The sequence below is a fragment of the Pongo pygmaeus genome, chromosome 3, assembly GCF_028885625.2.
Source record: "Pongo pygmaeus isolate AG05252 chromosome 3, NHGRI_mPonPyg2-v2.0_pri, whole genome shotgun sequence".
NCBI classification, from domain to species: Eukaryota; Metazoa; Chordata; class Mammalia; order Primates; family Hominidae; genus Pongo; species Pongo pygmaeus.
In genome coordinates, this window is record NC_072376.2 from 83,375,247 (window position 1) to 83,392,774 (window position 17,528).

General features: G+C 42.8%; 1 protein-coding gene across 3 annotated transcripts in view; it reads left to right on the top strand.

Annotated features, from left to right (window-relative positions):
* The window catches only part of SLC4A4 (solute carrier family 4 member 4), a 386,161-nt gene that overhangs the window by 40,190 nt on the left and 328,443 nt on the right, over positions 1–17,528 (top strand). For all 3 annotated transcript variants that reach the window (XM_054485495.2, XM_054485497.2, XM_054485496.2), the window contains exon 2: positions 15,261–15,334. In XM_054485495.2, coding sequence (XP_054341470.1) covers positions 15,262–15,334 — 73 coding nt within the window. In that variant the 5' untranslated portion in view covers position 15,261. The remainder of the gene's footprint in view (positions 1–15,260; positions 15,335–17,528) is intronic.

Genomic DNA, 17,528 nt, shown 5'->3' on the forward strand with positions numbered 1-17,528 from the left:
TTTCTTTAAGAATGTTGAATATTGGCCCCCACTCTCTTCTGGCTTGTAGGGTTTCTGCCGAGAGATCCGCTGTTAGTCTGATGGGCTTCCCTTTGATGGTAACCCGACCTTTCTCTCTGGCTGCCCTTAACATTTTTTCCTTCATTTCAACTTTGGTGAATCTGACAATTATGTGTCTTGGAGTTGCTCTTCTCGAGGAGTATCTTTGTGGCGTTCTCTGTATTTCCTGAATCTGAATGTTGGCCTGCCTTGCTAGATTGGGGAAGTTCTCCTGGATAATATCCTGCAGAGTGTTTTCCAACTTGTTTCCATTCTCCCCGTCACTTTCAGGTACACCAATCAGACGTAGATTTGGTCTTTTCACATAGTCCCACATTTCTTGGAGGCTTTGCTCGTTTCTTTTTATTCTTTTTTCTCTAAACTTCCCTTCTCGCTTCATTTCATTCATTTCATCTTCCAGGGCTGATACCCTTTCTTCCATTTGATCGCATCGGCTCCTGAGGCTTCTGCATTCTTCACGTAGTTCTCGAGCCTTGGTTTTCAGCTCCATCAGCTCCTTTAAGCACTTCTCTGTATTGGTTATTCTAGTTATACATTCTTCTAAATTTTTTTCAAAGTTTTCAACTTCTTTGCCTTTGGTTTGAATATCCTCCCGTAGCTCAGAGTAATTTGATCGTCTGAAGCCTTCTTCTCTCAGCTCGTCAAAGTCATTCTCCGTCCAGCTTTGTTCCGTTGCTGGTGAGGAACTGCGTTCCTTTGGAGGAGGAGAGGTACTCTGGTTTTTAGAGTTTCCAGTTTTTCTGCTCTGTTTTTTCCCCATCTTTGTGGTTTTATCTACTTTTGGTCTTTGATGATGGTGATGTACAGATGGGTTTTTGGTGTGGATGTCCTTTCTGTTAGTTTTCCTTCTAACAGACAGAACCCTCAGCTGCAGGTCTGTTGGAGTACCTGGCCGACCGTGTGAGGTGTCAGTCTGCCCCTGCTGGGGGGTGCCTCCCAGTTAGGTTGCTCGGGGGTCAGGGGTCAGGGACCCACTTGAGGAGGCAGTCAGCCCGTTCTCAGATCTCCAGCTGCGTGCTGGGAGAACCACTGCTCTCCTCACAGCTGTCAGACAGGGACATTTAAGTCTGCAGAGGTTACTGCTGTCTTTTTGTTTGTCTGTGCCCTGCCCCCAGAGGTGGAGCCTACAGAGGCAGGCAGGCCTCCTTGAGCTGTGGTGGGCTCCACCCAGTTCAAGCTTCCAGGCTGCTTTGTTTACCTAAGCGAGCCTGGGCAATGGCGGGCGCCCCTCCCCCAGCCTCGCTGCCGACTTGCTGTTTGATCTCAGACTGCTGTGCTAGTAATCAGCGAGACTCCGTGGGCGTAGGACCCTCTGAGCCAGGTGCGGGCTATACTCTCCTGGGGCACCGTTTCCTAAGCCCGTCGGAAAAGCACAGTATTCGGGTGGGAGTGGTCCGATTTTCCAGGTGCCGTCTGTCACCCCTGGAAGGGGAACTCCCTGACCCCTTGCGCTTCCCGAGTGAGGCAATGCCTCACCCCTGCTTCGGCTGGCGCACGGTGCGCTCACCCACTGACCTGCGCCCACTGTCTGGCACTCCCTAGTGAGATGAACACGGTACCTCAGATGGAAATGCAGAAATCACCCGTCTTCTGTGTCGCTCGCGCTGGGAGCTGTAGACCGGAGCTGTTCCTATTCGGCCATCTTGGCTCCTCCCCCGAAATGTATGCTCTTTAATTATTCAGTGAGTCTACTCTTTCACTAAAGGTCTGTTTAATATTTGTGATCCCAGGTTCCTAGGGTTTTTATTTTTGTTTTTGTTTTGCACTGATACTCTTTTTTTTTTTTTTTTTTTGAGACCAAACCTCCCTCTGTTGCCCAGGCTGGAGTGCAGTGGCGCGATCTCAGCTCACTGCAACCTCCGCCTCCTGGGTTCAGGCCATTCTCCTGCCTCAGCCTCCAGAGTAGCTGGGACTACAGGCGCCCGCCCCCGCGCCTGTCTAATTTTTTGTATTTTTAGTAGAGACGGGGTTTCACCGTGGTCTCTATCTCCTGACCTCGTGATCCGCCCGCCTCGGCCTCCCAAAGTGCTGGTTTTACAGGCGTGAGCCACCGTGCCCGGCCTGCACTGATATTCTTTTATTTGAGATGCAGAGATCTGTGCTCAATCAGGGTTGAGTGGAATGGGATTTAAAGAACTTATCAAGTATATAACTGAGTTCAAACAGTTCAAACTATTTTCAACTTTACATCTGATTCCCAAGAATGAAGCAGAAAATGAAGATGCTTGCATGTGGGCCTCCTAGATTGAGTATCCGACACAAGAAAAGCCTGCCCAAAGCCAAGTAGGCCGCCCTTTCCCTTTCCTTTGTAGGGTGATCTCACATCCATGATCCCTTAGATCCAATGCTTTTAGGAGCTCGGGTCCTCACAGCCCTGTTCCGAGACTCAGGAACTCGGAGTCTCAAAGCCCAGATCCCATTCCCACAGAAGCCCGTCTTCACTGCCCGCTTCTGTTCCCTTCCGAACTCAGATTTTCTCAGTCTGCTTCTGCCCCTCAGGAACCTGAGTCTTCGTGGCCCCGTTTCTGATCCTTAGGAGCCCGGGTCTTCACTGTCCCTCTTCTGCCACTTAGGAGCCCAGGTCCTCACTGCCCCACTTTTACCTCTCCGGAGCCCATGTCTTCACACCTCATTCCTTTCCGGTCCTCTCCTCTTAGGAATGCGGGTCCTCACAATCCTGTTCCTCCCAGACAGACTTCCCTCAGATGCTGGAGAACTCACATCCATCGCCGTTCCCTAAGTCCCGTCTGGAGCCCGGGTCCCTACAGCCGCTTCTTCTCTGAGCCTGATTCTCTCAGTCCCTTCCCAAGAGCCTGAATCCTCACAGCCCCATCTCATCCACAATCTGGTCCTGCGAACACTGACCCACTATAGGTGTCGGTCCTGACTTCCTCCTTCTGCTCTTGTTCCTCAACTGCCAGGGCTCAAGACTCCCCAAGATATTTGGAGAGTTTTAACAGATCAGTTAAATTGGCTAAAAAGAGGCAGCTTAACATTGAGTGGGTAAGAGAACAGATTTTGGAGCCAGTCCTCCTGGGTTTGAATCCTGACATCAACACTTATAGCCGTGTGGTTTTTTTTGGGCATGTGACTTAATCTCTCTGTGTTTCAGATATGATGGTGATAAAAACAGTACAAATCTCATTGGATTGTTGTATTAAATGAGCTAATAATATTTGTAAAGCAATTACAATAGTAACTAGGACATAGTAAGCACTACCTAAGTGTTTGCTAAATAAAAATAAAGACATTAATTTGGGGGAGATTGCTACAGGATGCTCCGGTCTTTGGCCAGTAGGCACACCAGTGGGGAAAGAGGTAAGTGATGTAATTTGAAATTATAAGAAGGCATATATGTATGAAAAAATATTCTTGAAGATTATCCTTGGTGGGCATTGATTAGTTAATTATGAAAGAGTATAGTAGAGTGGTTAAAATTGTGGACTGCTAAATTAGTCTGCATGCCTGGTCTTCTCATCACATGTACTATGTGATTTTGGGCAAATTATTTAACTTCAAAATTAGAACTTTAAAGTGGGTGTGTGAAAAGTCCCTACCTCATGGCATTGTCATGAAGATTGAATTAAATAATCATCACAAAGTATTTAGCTTAGTACTTGGCAAGTAGTAAGTATTTAAAATGTGACTGAAAAAATTAATAGATAATGGGCCAGGTGCGGTGGCTCACGCCTGTAATCCCAGCACTTTGGGAGGCCTGGGTGGGTGGATCCCCTGAGGTCAGGAGTTGGAGACCAGCCTGGCCAACATGGCGAAACCCCATCTCTACTAAAAATACAAAAGTTAGCTGGGCATGGTGGCGCATGCCTATAATCCCAGCTACTTGGGAGGCTGAGGCAGGAGAATCGTTTGAACCCAGGAGGTGGAGGTTGCGGTGAGCTGAGATTGTACCACTGCACTCCAGCCTGGGTGACAGAACAAGACTCCGTTTAAAAAAAAAAAAAAATAGATAATGAAAGTCCCTAATCTCAGTTCCTACATTGTTATAGGTATTGACATCCTTTAGCTAGAACCTTCAGTTCTTTCCCTGTTACTGAGTCGGATAAAATAACATGGCATCCAGAAAGAAATAATGCATGTATGTTGCTTAGCACACTGACTGACATGTAGCAAGAACTTAATAAAATTTCAGGAGCCTCATCCCTGCCAGCTGGGTGGTGGTTCAGGATGGGAGATGTGAACACTGTGGTTGCCATGTTGGGTAGAGGTAGGAAGGTTTGCCTAAACCCGTTTCAGAAGGCATCTTCTCCAGTGTCAGTTCTGTGTGTCAGAGGTGGGTGGGTCAGGGGCTGTACCTGATCAGGTGCCATGGAGCTGACTCCCAGCCCTGTGTCCTGGAACAAACTCCTGCTCTTGAGTCCCCATCTGCCTGCCAATCTGCATCTGATCTGAGATCACTGTGAAATCCATAGTAAATGTGCAAAAGTCACAGACTACAATGAATATGAATTAACTGAGGATTTTAGTTATCCATGCTATTGCCGTGCTAATTACTACAAATAATTTATCATTGACTGTGTATAAACATAAAATTAAGCTACAATTTCTAGAGCTTAAGGCTTATATTGACATTTTGAATCCTAATTTTATTTGCAGGTAGCTGCCATCCAGCTTCTTTATAGGTTTACCTAAACACATTACAGAGTTTTATTTGTCCAGTTGCAGGCCTGATGAGCAAAATGGAACTTTCTTATAACTTTCATGTTGCTTCTGGGTATTTATTATTTTTTTTAGAGATAGGTCTCACTATGTTGCCTAGGCCAGAGTGCAGTGGCTGTTCACAGGCATGATTGTAATGCACTACAGTCTCAAAGCTCCTGGGCTCAAGCAGTCTTCCCACCTCAGCCTTCCTAGTAGCTGGGACTTTAGGCATATGCCACTGTTCCAGGCTTTGCTTCTGGCTATTTAAAGTAGTTTATGGTGTGATTTATTTATAGGTTCATTCATTCTTCTGTTCGTGGAACAAACTTTTATTTAGAACCAAATATGTGGCAGGTCCAGGTACCTCTTAATTTTTTTTTAGCAGACAAGGGGAAATTCTCATTTGAATTTAATTTGACCCCTACATTTGAGAGTATAGTTATAGTCTGTGTGGAGAGCTAAGATCTAATGTTAGTCTATAAAGAGAAAATTATATAGTTAAAAATATCCTTGAAAAATCCCTTAATTCAACCATAAACACAATACTCTTCAGGGAGTATAGCACAGCCATTTTCCCCCCTTTCTTTGGAACAAATCACTATTTCTTCAGTTGAATAACAGGCTAAGTAATTGGAAATTTGCTTGTTTATGGGGTTTATGTTGTTTGAAATACACATTCAGGGCCTTTAGACTTAGAGATCCACTTAATACCAAACATGTATGTGCCCTCACTGTGCCTATTTCTAACTGGTTGATTGGCTGATTGATTGATTCATAGTCACTGAATCAATTGATTAATTGATTGATTCATAGTCACTACACATAGTCACTACACATAGTTAGTAGACTACGTGTAGTGACTATGCTTGATACTAGAGGTACAAAAACTTTAGAAATACAATATTTGCTCTCAAAGAGCTCATAATATGGTGGGGACAAGAGCCATGACATGCCCAAGTACAGTTGAGTGATGATAAGTTATAATGACAATGCATTGTAACGTGCTATATGAGAAGCAGGCACATTCAGGAAGCCAATGGAGAACAGAGGAAGGAGCATAGCTCTGCTCAGGGAAGGGTATGTCTGATAATGTAGAGAGGCTTCTGGAGAGGTTGGATCTTAAGTTGGGTTTTGAAGAATGGGTTAACTAAGATGATATATTAATTAGAGGAAATAGCATGTACACGAAGATGTGGTGGACGGTTCAGGGTGTTTGGCATGGGGATGGTAGGACCTGAGCTTACTTTTCATGTTAAGCAAGTTGGATTTCATCTTCCATGTAATGAAGAACCACTGAAGGCTCTTTGAAAGGAGAGATACCAAAGTGTGTTTTATAAATGGATGGCTTAGAGGGGAATGAGTTCAGATCCAGGGAGGCCAGAGAGAAACCACTGGTGAGAAGGCAGATGGGAATCCAGCCATCCTACACTCACATCAAACCTGAGCATGTTGGGGTATCCACTGACTAACAGCTGCCTTGCAGGGTGGGCTTTCAGCTAGATATTCCCTTTCCCGTGATTGTCCTGTGGGGTATCATCCCGTCCTCCCTTTGCTCTTCTTTCCTTACTCTGCTGCTGGTTTGGGTCTGGCTCTTGGTTGAAGAGCTGATGGTGGTGGGGAGGAGGGGACAGAGGATGAACATGCCCGTCGCCATTCTCTGTGCTGGTGTCTCATATGGAGGAGCCCAGCCATTTCATCTTGCCTGACTCCTGTCTTAGGACCTTTCTGATTTTCACACAAGAAGCCTTGAAGAAGGGTTATTGAAAGCTGAAAGAGTTTATAAGGGAGCTTCTTTTTCCTGTCTGTAACCATAAAACCTCTGAGAAAATGTTGGAAGGACAAAGTACTTGGTTTCTGACATAGGAAGGAGACTACTCTATTCTACAATGGAACTGTGGTCAGAAGCAGCACACGGTCTTTGTGGAAGCACACGGTCTTTGTGGAAGCACATGAAATGGTCCATTAAAAATATTAAGGAGCATGTGAGTGTGAGTGTAGGCTAAGTCAGGGAATGTCCTGAGGAGTCATGAACGAAGTCCTCCTTTCAGCACTTCATACCCTCCCCCACAGCACTTTCTCCCTTCATCTGTCACCTCCCCTGGCCTCTGAGCCTTTTCTCACCCCAGAGTTTCTGTCTCCATCCTCCTATCAATTATTTTCTTGCCCTTTGTTGCTGAGCCTGCTCCAGCCTTTCAGAAGTCAATCAACAATCTGAAGACAGAGTTTAGGAGACCTAGCCCTAGCATGGAGAAGATGGAAAGGGAGAGTTTGATCCTAATAGTTTGAGGGACAGTTTATCTGTGGTCTCCCCAGTCAAAAATTCCGTGCATTTGCTCATGAGACAGAATCATGATCTCTGGGTCTGTAGGAGTATTAATACTCTATTCTCTGGGTCCTATGAACTTTATGTTTGACTTAACTAAAACTGGTTGGATTTATTTAGGAAATTATTTGATTCCCTAAACTAACTTCTGAAGTGGTATAAGCTCATTTTAAAAGACACTGAAGTAAGAGGTTAGTTAACTTTCTAAGCTTACACACAAACTGTGCATCTGGGATTTTGTATTCAGTTTTGCCTGATTCTGCATCTGTGTTGGTGGACCAGCTGATTGTACCTGACCACCATGTAGAATAATGTTTCTAGGGGAAATTAAAAAACAGTTACAAATTAGCTATTCTAAATTGAAAATTTTATCGAGATAATTGTAGATTCAAATGCATATTTGAGAAATTATACAGAGAGGTTACTGGTGCGGAAAAGCTCCACTTTGCCAGTTTTTCCCAAGGTTAGCATTTTACAAAGAGGTAGTATAATGTCATAACCAGCATATTGGCACTGATACAATTCACCAAACTTTATTCACATTTCCTGTTTTACTTGTACTAATTTCTCTCTCTCTCTTCTCTGTCTGTATTAAGTTCTATACAATTTTATCACCTGTGTTGATCCATGTATCCACAGATAAGACACTGAATAGAGCCAACCACAGGGGTCCCTCTTGTTGCCCTTGTTAACAACAAATACCTCCGTCTTTAACCCCTGGCAAACATGAATCTGTCCTAAATCTGTCCTTCATTTCTAAAATTTTGTCACTCCATATAAATTGTATAATATAGTTTGTAACCTTTTGGGATGAGCTTTTCTCACTCAGCATAACCCCCTGGAAATTCATTCAATTTGTTGTGTGTATTAATAGTTTGTTCATTTTTCTTGCTAAGCAGTATTCCATGGTATGGATGTACCATAGTTTAACCACTCTCCTGTTGAAAGACATGTGGATTAATTCTGGAGTTTTCTACTATACTTAAAGCTGCTGTAAACATTCATGTACAGGTTTTTGGATGAACATAAGTTTTTATTTCTCTGGGATAAGTGCCCAAGAGTACAAATGAACTTTTAATACAGTTCATAAATCCAGAATTAGATTTGGCGTGATCCTGCTCTGGGTTGCATTTTCACCTTTTATCCAGTTCTCTCAGTCTGATTTTGTGTGGGGCTCTCACCTGTTTCCCTCTGGCCCTGGGCCTGTGTAAATTTCCAGGCTGATTAGGGTGCTCCTGAGCTCCGGGAAGGAGATTTGCTTCGCTTTGTTGCTGGCTGATCTCCAGGAGTCATCACTGCCATCAGTCATGCTTGTCAGTTTTGCTGCACCGATGTCCCTTTCCCCCAGTATGGATGTCCAGAGCTCCAGCGGTGTGCACAGTTAAGTCAGCAACTGTGTTCTGTCTTACTTCCTGTGGGAATGAAAGGCCTTCTAAGAGCCCCTGTGAAGTTTTTTTTTTTTTTCAGCACCTGTGAAGTTTTAAAAGGAATGGTTGGTTGCTGCTTTTTCTTGCCCTTCGGTTCCCTGTAGTGAACACATGTTGCCAAAAGATGGCAGTGCACTTTGCAGCCACTGAGATCGCTCTTCCCTGTCGCCTGGGGCTTAGAGAATTGTGTCTTGTTCTTTATGTGTATGTTGAAAATGTGCAGAGCAGATTTTACAGAACAACAAAAGCACCAATAAAATGCTGTGAAGTTTAGAATCATGAAAAAAAAAAACATCACGTTTGCAAATGGTTTATAATGGAAATAGTCCCCCACTTCTTAAACATGATTTGAATAGGGAATAGAATTCAGAAATGTGTGTATGAGTGTATAATTTTAGATGTCAGTACTGATTGTTATATTCTGTATAGTTTCTGAAAAAGACCTGTGAAATGCTGATTTTTGTCTTTCGTCTGATCCAAGATTAGCCAAGTAACAGGGACAGCCTGTTTTTGAACTCTGAGACTGCAGTCCTCAAGTAAAGGCCCTTGTATACACTTAGTTTTCATGGCAAAAATGGCTAATAATAAAACTCTTCACTTGCTAGCATTGGTCACTCCCCTGTGTGCGTCACTTTGGTGTGTGTGTGTGGGCATGTGTGTAAAGAACTGTTTAAACATTGGCTATGCACCAGAAAGCTGTGTGAAGTGAGAGATTATGGGGTTCACCGGATGTCATAAACAGACCAAGCTGGTGAGGATAAAGTGGGATGAGTTGAAATACAAAATTAGCTAATAAACTTTAAGCTGCATGCACGGAGAGAACCAGTGATATTAAACTCTGGTATGGGCATGTTAAACACTGGTGCCCTGCTGCTCTCTAGGGTGCCATCCCCGATGCCTTTTGGGATGCAATAAAAAAGCCCTGTTATGAACTTGATCTATGTGCAGCATCGTTAAGTGCAGAGCAGGCTGTGGAAGAGAGTGGGCTAGCTCTGGGATTGGGTATACAAGCCCCGGAGTGGATCCTCTACACACCAGCCAGTGTGCCAAGGTTGGAGGCTCTGTTTCACTTCCCCTGAGCTCAGTACTGCAGTCGCTTTCATCCTACAGTTTACAAAGTAGCTGCAATCCTGGGTGGCAGGGAAACAGGTGGCTCCATGGTAAAGCAGCAGGCTTTTTGCTACTGCATCCTTTGGCAAAAGCTTGGGCTAGGAGGAGAAATGTGCTGTATAAAGTTTTAACCCTGAAAGCAGATGCTGTTACTATAGAGACAAGTGAAATGCTACAGTGGGAGGCGTAACAGGGGAGGGATGGGAGAAGGGAGGTGGGAGGGCAAGTGAGGCGAATCTAAAGGCTAGCACACTCCAAGACCTTCAACCTTTAGCAGCACTGTGACGGGGCAGGCTTGCATTCTGAAACTTGTGTGCTGGCGGCCTGCCACGTGCTGACTGGCTGAGTGGCAGCTGCTTGCGCTGTGTGGACTAGCTGGTGAGCACGTTGGCAGTTGGCATGGGCTCTGGGGGTGGGAACTTAGAGGGGTGGAATGTAGATGGGTGCTCAAGACCCAGTGGCTGACAGTTTTGCACAAATGTTTCTCATGCTGGGCTTAAGTCACCCTTACGAGCCTGCTCAGTGATTAGGACCGGCTGGTGAAAACCGGTCCATTTGGCAGTAGATTTGACATGTGTTACAGTTAAATCATTTTGGTGTCCCAGAATAACGGAGAATAAGAAAAACCTTGCTTTGGGTGTGGACTTCTGTAGAAAGGGTATAACTTGTACGGTCAGAGGCCTGGCTGAGGGAAGACATTATTGGCCCTGAGTGGATTTTATACTGACTGGTGTGACCCTTATCCCCGTGATGCTGGTGAGAAGCTTCCAAATCTATTCTGAACTTTGCCTCATGCTGGTGATGTGAGCAACCCGGGGAGCTTTTTAGAAACATGTTCTTCCCTTCTTTGTTTTCAGCCAATGCAGGTTGTGTGAAAGGAACTTTTAAGAATGGGTTTGAGGGCCTGATTAAGGACTGGATGAGTTAATTTCTTCATATTGATAGAAGGAGGAACTAGTTGGGTCGGATGGTTATTTTAAAAGATATCTCTGTCTTACTAATAATAGCAAGCAACTGCTGAGAGGATTTGCGGTGGGGAGGGACACGAACCCAAATAATTGACATTTGTGGTGTAAAGATGAAGAAAAGGTGTAGAATTCCTGTATTTTGTGCAGAAACCTAGGTGCACCAGGCTGGACTTACTTCTAAGGAGGAGTGAGGGCTGCTCTGGAGAAAGGCCGCTGTGGGTGTGCAGGTTTTATATTTTCCATTTGCCTCACTCACCTCTTTTTGCTTCCTACAGGGAAGAGGCTGCTTTGAGATGCTCTGCATTGTCTGTCAGAAAGAACGAAGTTTCTAATTACTTGCTATGTATAGTCTTGGAGGGAATGTGAAATATGCATCAAAGAGCCAAGGAATGCACCAATCATTATTCTCTCTCTCTAACTCAGATGGAACATAGTGACAGTGCCTCAGTTAGGCTGGATGGTTTTCTCAGCCTAGGAAGAGGGTTTTTCTGAACTTTTCTACTATCCCCTCCAGTTGTTGCCGGTTTTCATTTTCTCTTTCTTTCTGTTTTTCTTTTTTCTTTTAGAGATGGGAATTCACTGCGTTACCCAGGCTGGAATGCAGTGCCCTAATCATAGCTCACTGAAGCCTTGAACTTCTGGGCTCAAGCAGTCCTCCCACCTCAGCCTCCCAAGTAGCTGGGACTACAGGTGCACACCACTGCACATAGCTAATTTGGAAAAAAAATTTCAGAGATGGGTCTTGCTATGTTGCCTAGACTGGTCTGGAACTCCTGGCCTCAAGCAATCCTCCCGCTTGGACTCCCAGAGCATTGGGATTACAGGCTGAGCCACTGTGTCAGCTTTTCTTCTTTTACTTCTTTGGTTGTTGCATGCAATTTTGGGAATGGCTTAGGCACAAGGCTAAACATTTTAGTTAGGAAATTTGAAAAAAAGGCAACAAAAGACTTTAGGACCAGTTTGATTAATAGTGGGGTGCAGAAATGATGTTCTACATGAAATTGTGTTGGACTCTATAGGTTGGAAAGGGTTAGTTCTGATAGGACTGGAAAGGGTTAATGTGAGCTAAACCACTCTTTTTTCTAAAGGGGAGCTGGCACTATTAATGTACGTGCAGTAGCACAGGGCTTCAGGATTTTGTTGTTCTTCTGAGGTCTTTTAAGAAAATTTCCTCATTAAACTGTCATCCTTATCTATGTCTACAAATGTGTAATGGATGGGTTCTTGCCTTTTGAACTTATTTGCCTGGATTGCTAAGGGTAATCTTTGAGAAGGTGGATGTGATTGCATTAGGCACCTTGTCTGTCTTGCTCACTGTAACTCTAGTGCCTTGGCTTGTACCTGCAACATAGTAGTAGTATCCAGTAAATATTTACTGAATGAATGAATGCAGGAAAGAGAAAAGAGAACTACTGAATGCCTCCTCTGTGTCTGCTACCGTGTGTGGTATGTAAAAATTATATTTGGCAATTAGAAGACATTGGTGAACATGACCAAAGTGCTTTTTACATCTCTTTCCATCTTTCTCAGCCACTCGGTAGCACTACTCTCCTCCTTTTGTCACTTCCTTGACATCATTCTTGCCTGGATTCTTACCTTGTTGACTGTTTTTGTTCCTCTGCTCTGCTTGTAAATGTTGGCATGCCTCAGCACTTGGTCTTAGGTCCACTCCTTGATTTTTACATTTTCTTCCTGGATGATCTTGTCCAGTAATAGCTTCAGGTACCAACTTTATTCATTGATTTCCTAATTTTTGTCTCTAATCCTGAGCCTCTGAGCTCCAGACTCAGACATCTACTTGTATGCCCGATGGCTCATTTTTCATGTGTAATAAGCATCTTATTCTTAAAGTGGCTAAATAGAACTCTTGATTTGTTTCCCAACAACTTGTTTCTCCCAGAGCCTTCCCCTGGCTCCTTCGATAATTTCTTAATTTCTCTTGTCCCCTTACTGTCCATTTTTCACATAGCAGCCAGAGTAATCTTTTAAAAATGAAAAACAGTTCAAGTCACTCTCCATTTTAGAACTCTTCAGTGGCTCCCGTAACACCTAAAATTCTGACTCCTTACCCTGGTTTCGTGGCCCAATCAGTATCATCTCCTAAAGTTGACCTTCTGGCCCCGTCCAGCCGTACTAACTTTGTTTCTGTTCCTGGAACATCCTCAACTCGTCTTCACCTTAGAGCCTTTGTACTTGCTGTTCCCTTTACTTGGAACACATTACCTGCAAATATTCACAGTACTGATTCCTTCCTGTCATTTTTGTCTCTGCTCAGTTGTCATCCAGAAGCCTCATGTGAACCACCCTGTGCCAAGCAGTCCCTGCCTCATTTTATTTTCCACAAAGCACTTAATGCTATCTGAGATTACCTTGTTCGTCTATTCACTATTAATTCTTGGGAACTTTGTCTCTCTGATTCACAGATATATTTCCCTCTCTCTGAAGAGTATGAGGAACATAGCAGGCACTAAATAAATATTTGCTGAACCAGTGAATATACTGTATCATTTAATCCTCATGGGAACCAGGGGCTTAGAGAAGTTGGTAAATGACTTGACTTCTTAAGTCTTTTTTTTTTTTGAGACAGAGTCTAACTCTTTCGCCCAGGCTGGAGTGCAGTGGCGCGATCTCGGTTCACTGCAACCTCTGCTTCCTGGGTTCAAGTTATCCTCCTGCCTCAGCCTCCCGAGTAGTTGGGATTACAGGTGTGTGCCACCGTGCCCGCTAATTTTTGTATTTTTAGTGGAGACGGGGTTTCACCATGTTAGTCAGGCTGGTCCCTAACTCCTGACCTCAAGTGATCTGCCTGCCTTGGCCTCCCGAGGGATTACAGGTGCCGGGAATACAGGTGTGAGTCACCACACCCGGCCTCAAATCTTCAAGGAATTTTCTTTTCCACTAGAATCTTGATGGCCAACCCATATCCTGCTTGCATTCAGTTTTCTATTTTTAGTTTGAGTATAGAGAAGGAAAACGATGTATATCAGGATGGGCTATTATATACAAGGCCGATATTATTGAAAGAAGAAATCATGCAAGTGTCCAGAGGTCATGAGTTTCTTAATGCTATTGTCCACCATTGATTGGTCAGGGTGAAAAGGAAGGAAACAGAAAGGAAGGAAATTTACAGTAATTAAACAGGTAGTATGGGCTAAGTCCTGCACTGTGTGCTTTTAGGTGTGTTACCTAATTTGAATCTCAAAGCCATCAATGCAAGGTTGATATTATTGTGTTGAGTCAATGCAAGGTTGATATTATTACCCCAGTTTTATAGATGGAAAAACTGAGGCTTAAAAAAGCTAAAAACTTTGCTCCAGGTAGCACACCTGTTAAGTGGTAGAGCTAGATTTCTTAAACCGGGCGCTACTTGACACCAAATTTCTCACTTTTTATGTTATGATGGTTGCTTTGTGAGATGGATATGCTTCTAAAATAGTAAGGACAAAAATATGAATTCAATGCACATCTGCATAGATTATAACAAATATCTGAAGCACAAGAATAAGTTATACAGACAATATGGAAAACAGACCTACAATATTCAATGCCTGAGCATATAATTGGATGAATAGAATACAGAATGAACATTTGGTTCTCTGGCAGGGCTCATGTACGGTATGACATAGAGCAGCTGTCCCCAGAGAAAGTTCTTTGTTTCTAGACTGGTACTACACAAGCAGCATTTGAGCAATTCAGGATTTCTTTCTGCTTTCACTATAAATAGACCTCATGGAATTCTGTATATCAAAGTTAATGCAATGAAAAGGAGCTGCAGGATATGAAAATAAACCTTAACTCATTCGATAAACTAGAAGCATGTTTGGCATCGGGAGGCCCTAAAAACGCTGTCATTCCTTGGATGGATTCTGAGGTCTTATTTAGCATATGAAATTGCAGAGTAGATCCTATTATGTAAGGAGACAGGAGGACAGCATAATGTGGTTACAAAATGAAGAACTTTGTGCCCTTCAGGGAAGAGTTAACAGGGCAGATATACATAGAGAAAGATGTGTGATAAGAATGTGGAAAATGAATGAATGGGTGGCATGTATCTGTGTGTATTGTCGAAGCTGGGTTGCTGGATAATCCTCAGATGTCAGATTTCCGTAAGGCCAACATGTGACTCAAAGCTTGCCACTCAACAGAGAATACTGGGCTGTGCTGGTATTAAGAGGCTGGCTGGAAGCTAGGCTCCCACTGTGCACTAGCCTACCTCTCTGTCGCTCTCTGCGTGTGGGTGGGTGTGCATGTGTGTGTGTGTGAGGGTATACATTTTATGCAGTGGGTGTTTAAAGAGCTAAGCACTGAAGCTGGATTTCCACAAACGATCATCACGAGCACTCCAGACACACCAAACTTCCTCTCTTGGTATTTTTTTTTTTTTTTTTGCTTTCATCCTTTTTAAAAAGAATTTTAAAACCCTAAAGGAGAGAGCCCCCAACATCCTGCCTACAGGATTGGGATTATTTTCTCTTACCTGTCTATGTGGGTGCCCTCTCAAGGTTAGAACTGAAGCTATGTGGGACCGGCATATTCTCGAGCACCAGATGAGAGGAGCTGCGTGAAGCAGTAGCAGACACCAGAAGAAGAGTGACTCTGCCCTGCTAACATGAACAACAGCTTGCAGGTTAACCTGCCCAGAAGCTGGGCTGCTCCAAGTGGCTCGCTCCAGGAGAAGTCTGAGCATTCTTTTTTTCTTTTTTATTACTATAGGATGGAGGATGAAGCTGTCCTGGACAGAGGGGCTTCCTTCCTCAAGCATGTGTGTGATGAAGAAGAAGTAGAAGGTGAGCTTTATGGGTCTGGGAAAGTGTCTGTTGACATACATATGTCTCTATAAATAATAACATTCATGCATTTCATGTATCTTACATTTTTAAAATGAAACACCAAACCTTTTCTGTAGAGTTTCATCAATCTCTACATTTTGCTTCAACACAGAAAGTAATTTTAAGAACTTCACTGCACCATCAAAATCTGATTCAATATGGGTCTTGCCTGGTTTTAAAAAAAAGTCTTATTTTAAAGTAAGTGCCTATGTTAGCTGTGCCTCTTCATCAAAAATAAACATTTTACCAGATAATACTAACCACCTTCCAATGACTAATTCAAGAAAGCTGCTCGATTTATATAAGTATATTCAGCAGCATCTTTAATATTCTTTCTTGTAGCTTGTAGTGTAAAGATATAGATATTACAGAAGGATAATGATACCATTGTTGCAGGAAAAATGGGTTTAAGCTGAAGATGTTAAGAGTGATAATCATGGATGACTGTCAGTTGGGAAAAGATGGACAAGCATTTTTTATTTAAAAAACTTCAATCTCTTTTGCTGATGTTTCCTAGTGCCTGTTAAAAACTAAAGAAGAGTTATGTTTTATCTGGTGCGATAATACTTTCAGCGGGCATTCCCTTTTCCTGTCTGCTGACTTATCAGTAATGTGGGAATAATGCTATTTATTTGATAGAAGGCAAAGCTGAATTAATATTTATTAAAATAATTATGTGAAGGCATCACAGATATATGTTATTATTAATATTTATAATGAGTTTTTAAAAAATCAGAGTTATAGGCAATACTCAAAGTGAAATGAAACTTGCAGGTGAATCATGTGATCAGTTCCACCCTTTAAAGTCACCTGAGAGACAATTCATTTGTGTTTTGGAGATTCTGACCTGACTGGTGCCATGTGGTAAGCATTTAGTGCCAGCCCCAAACTTGAACCAGAAGATGGTGGGTTTGGGAAAAAGAGAGTCAGTATTGTATGTTCTGGAGTGATTCTTCAAGCAGACTGAACACCAGGTACTGGGCAAGTGATGCTCCTGTGCCACTTGGAACAGTTTGAATAGTGTGGCTATCATGTTGTTTCTCATGTTTCTTTAGTAAGTTTCTTCTGCCCATGTGGTGTTAGAGGATTGGTGCCTCCACCCCCACCTCAACTTCCCGCATTTATGCTCTTGAGACTGACTAATAAGAATTTGATGCCTAAGTTTCTTAGGAAAACGGAAACTACAGTATTTTCTTTCATATTGTTTTATTGGTTCCTTGCATTTTTACAACATGCTGTGGGAAAATGTCAAGCCGGTGAAAGCAAAATAGTAAAACTTTTGTCTTAAGATTCTTGGAACCCATGATGTTAAATCATCATTTTAGTGACTCTGTCACTGTCCCAGTGTCAAAGAGGAGATACCAGCAAAGAGGAGATACAAGCAAAGAGGAGATATAGCATATGAATATAAGAAATAATGTAGCTTTGAGCAAATAGCCTATAGTTTAAAGACAATTGGAGTAGAAAAAGCTTGGGAGTGACATATACTGTGTGCGTGTGTTTTCCTTTGAGAATAATGTTCTAGCTAGGTTCACAAGAGATGTAAATCACTTCTTGAGTTTGTAAGGTCTGTAGGATTGACAGTACTCCACTGCAGTAGGATATTGTATACTGTTTCTTAAGGCTTTGACTAAGAAATGCGTTTCCTGAAGTATTTCCGTTGATTTTCAAGCACAAAATTGAGACGACAACATAAATGAATAGCACACAAATCTGTAGCCAAGATTCTTTAAGAAGAAACAGAAATACAACCAAAGGTGGTAGAAACATCTGTAAAATTCAAGAAATGTGTTGGTTTTGTGATGATTAAACCTTCCAAATGGATTTGTGTGTTTTCCTGTTTTTATGAGACCTCTATTTTAGTGACTGTCTTTCATGTTGATTGGCACCTGAGCTGACTACATTTCTTCCAAGACATGCTCAGATAGTTGCCTGTTGCTGAGTCCTGAGCCCCATAAGAAGATTGCTTATGGATTATTTTGTGGGTAACTTTCAACAGTGCTGACTGTCTTACAGTACTAGCCTTGAAATTATAGTAATTGTTCATTAGAAATGAACAAAATTGTTCATTTTTAATTTGGTGTTCTCCCAATTGACCCTCCCCCTTTTTCACCTTGCTTTATTGATGGGGGTGGGAGGTCTTAGATTTTTA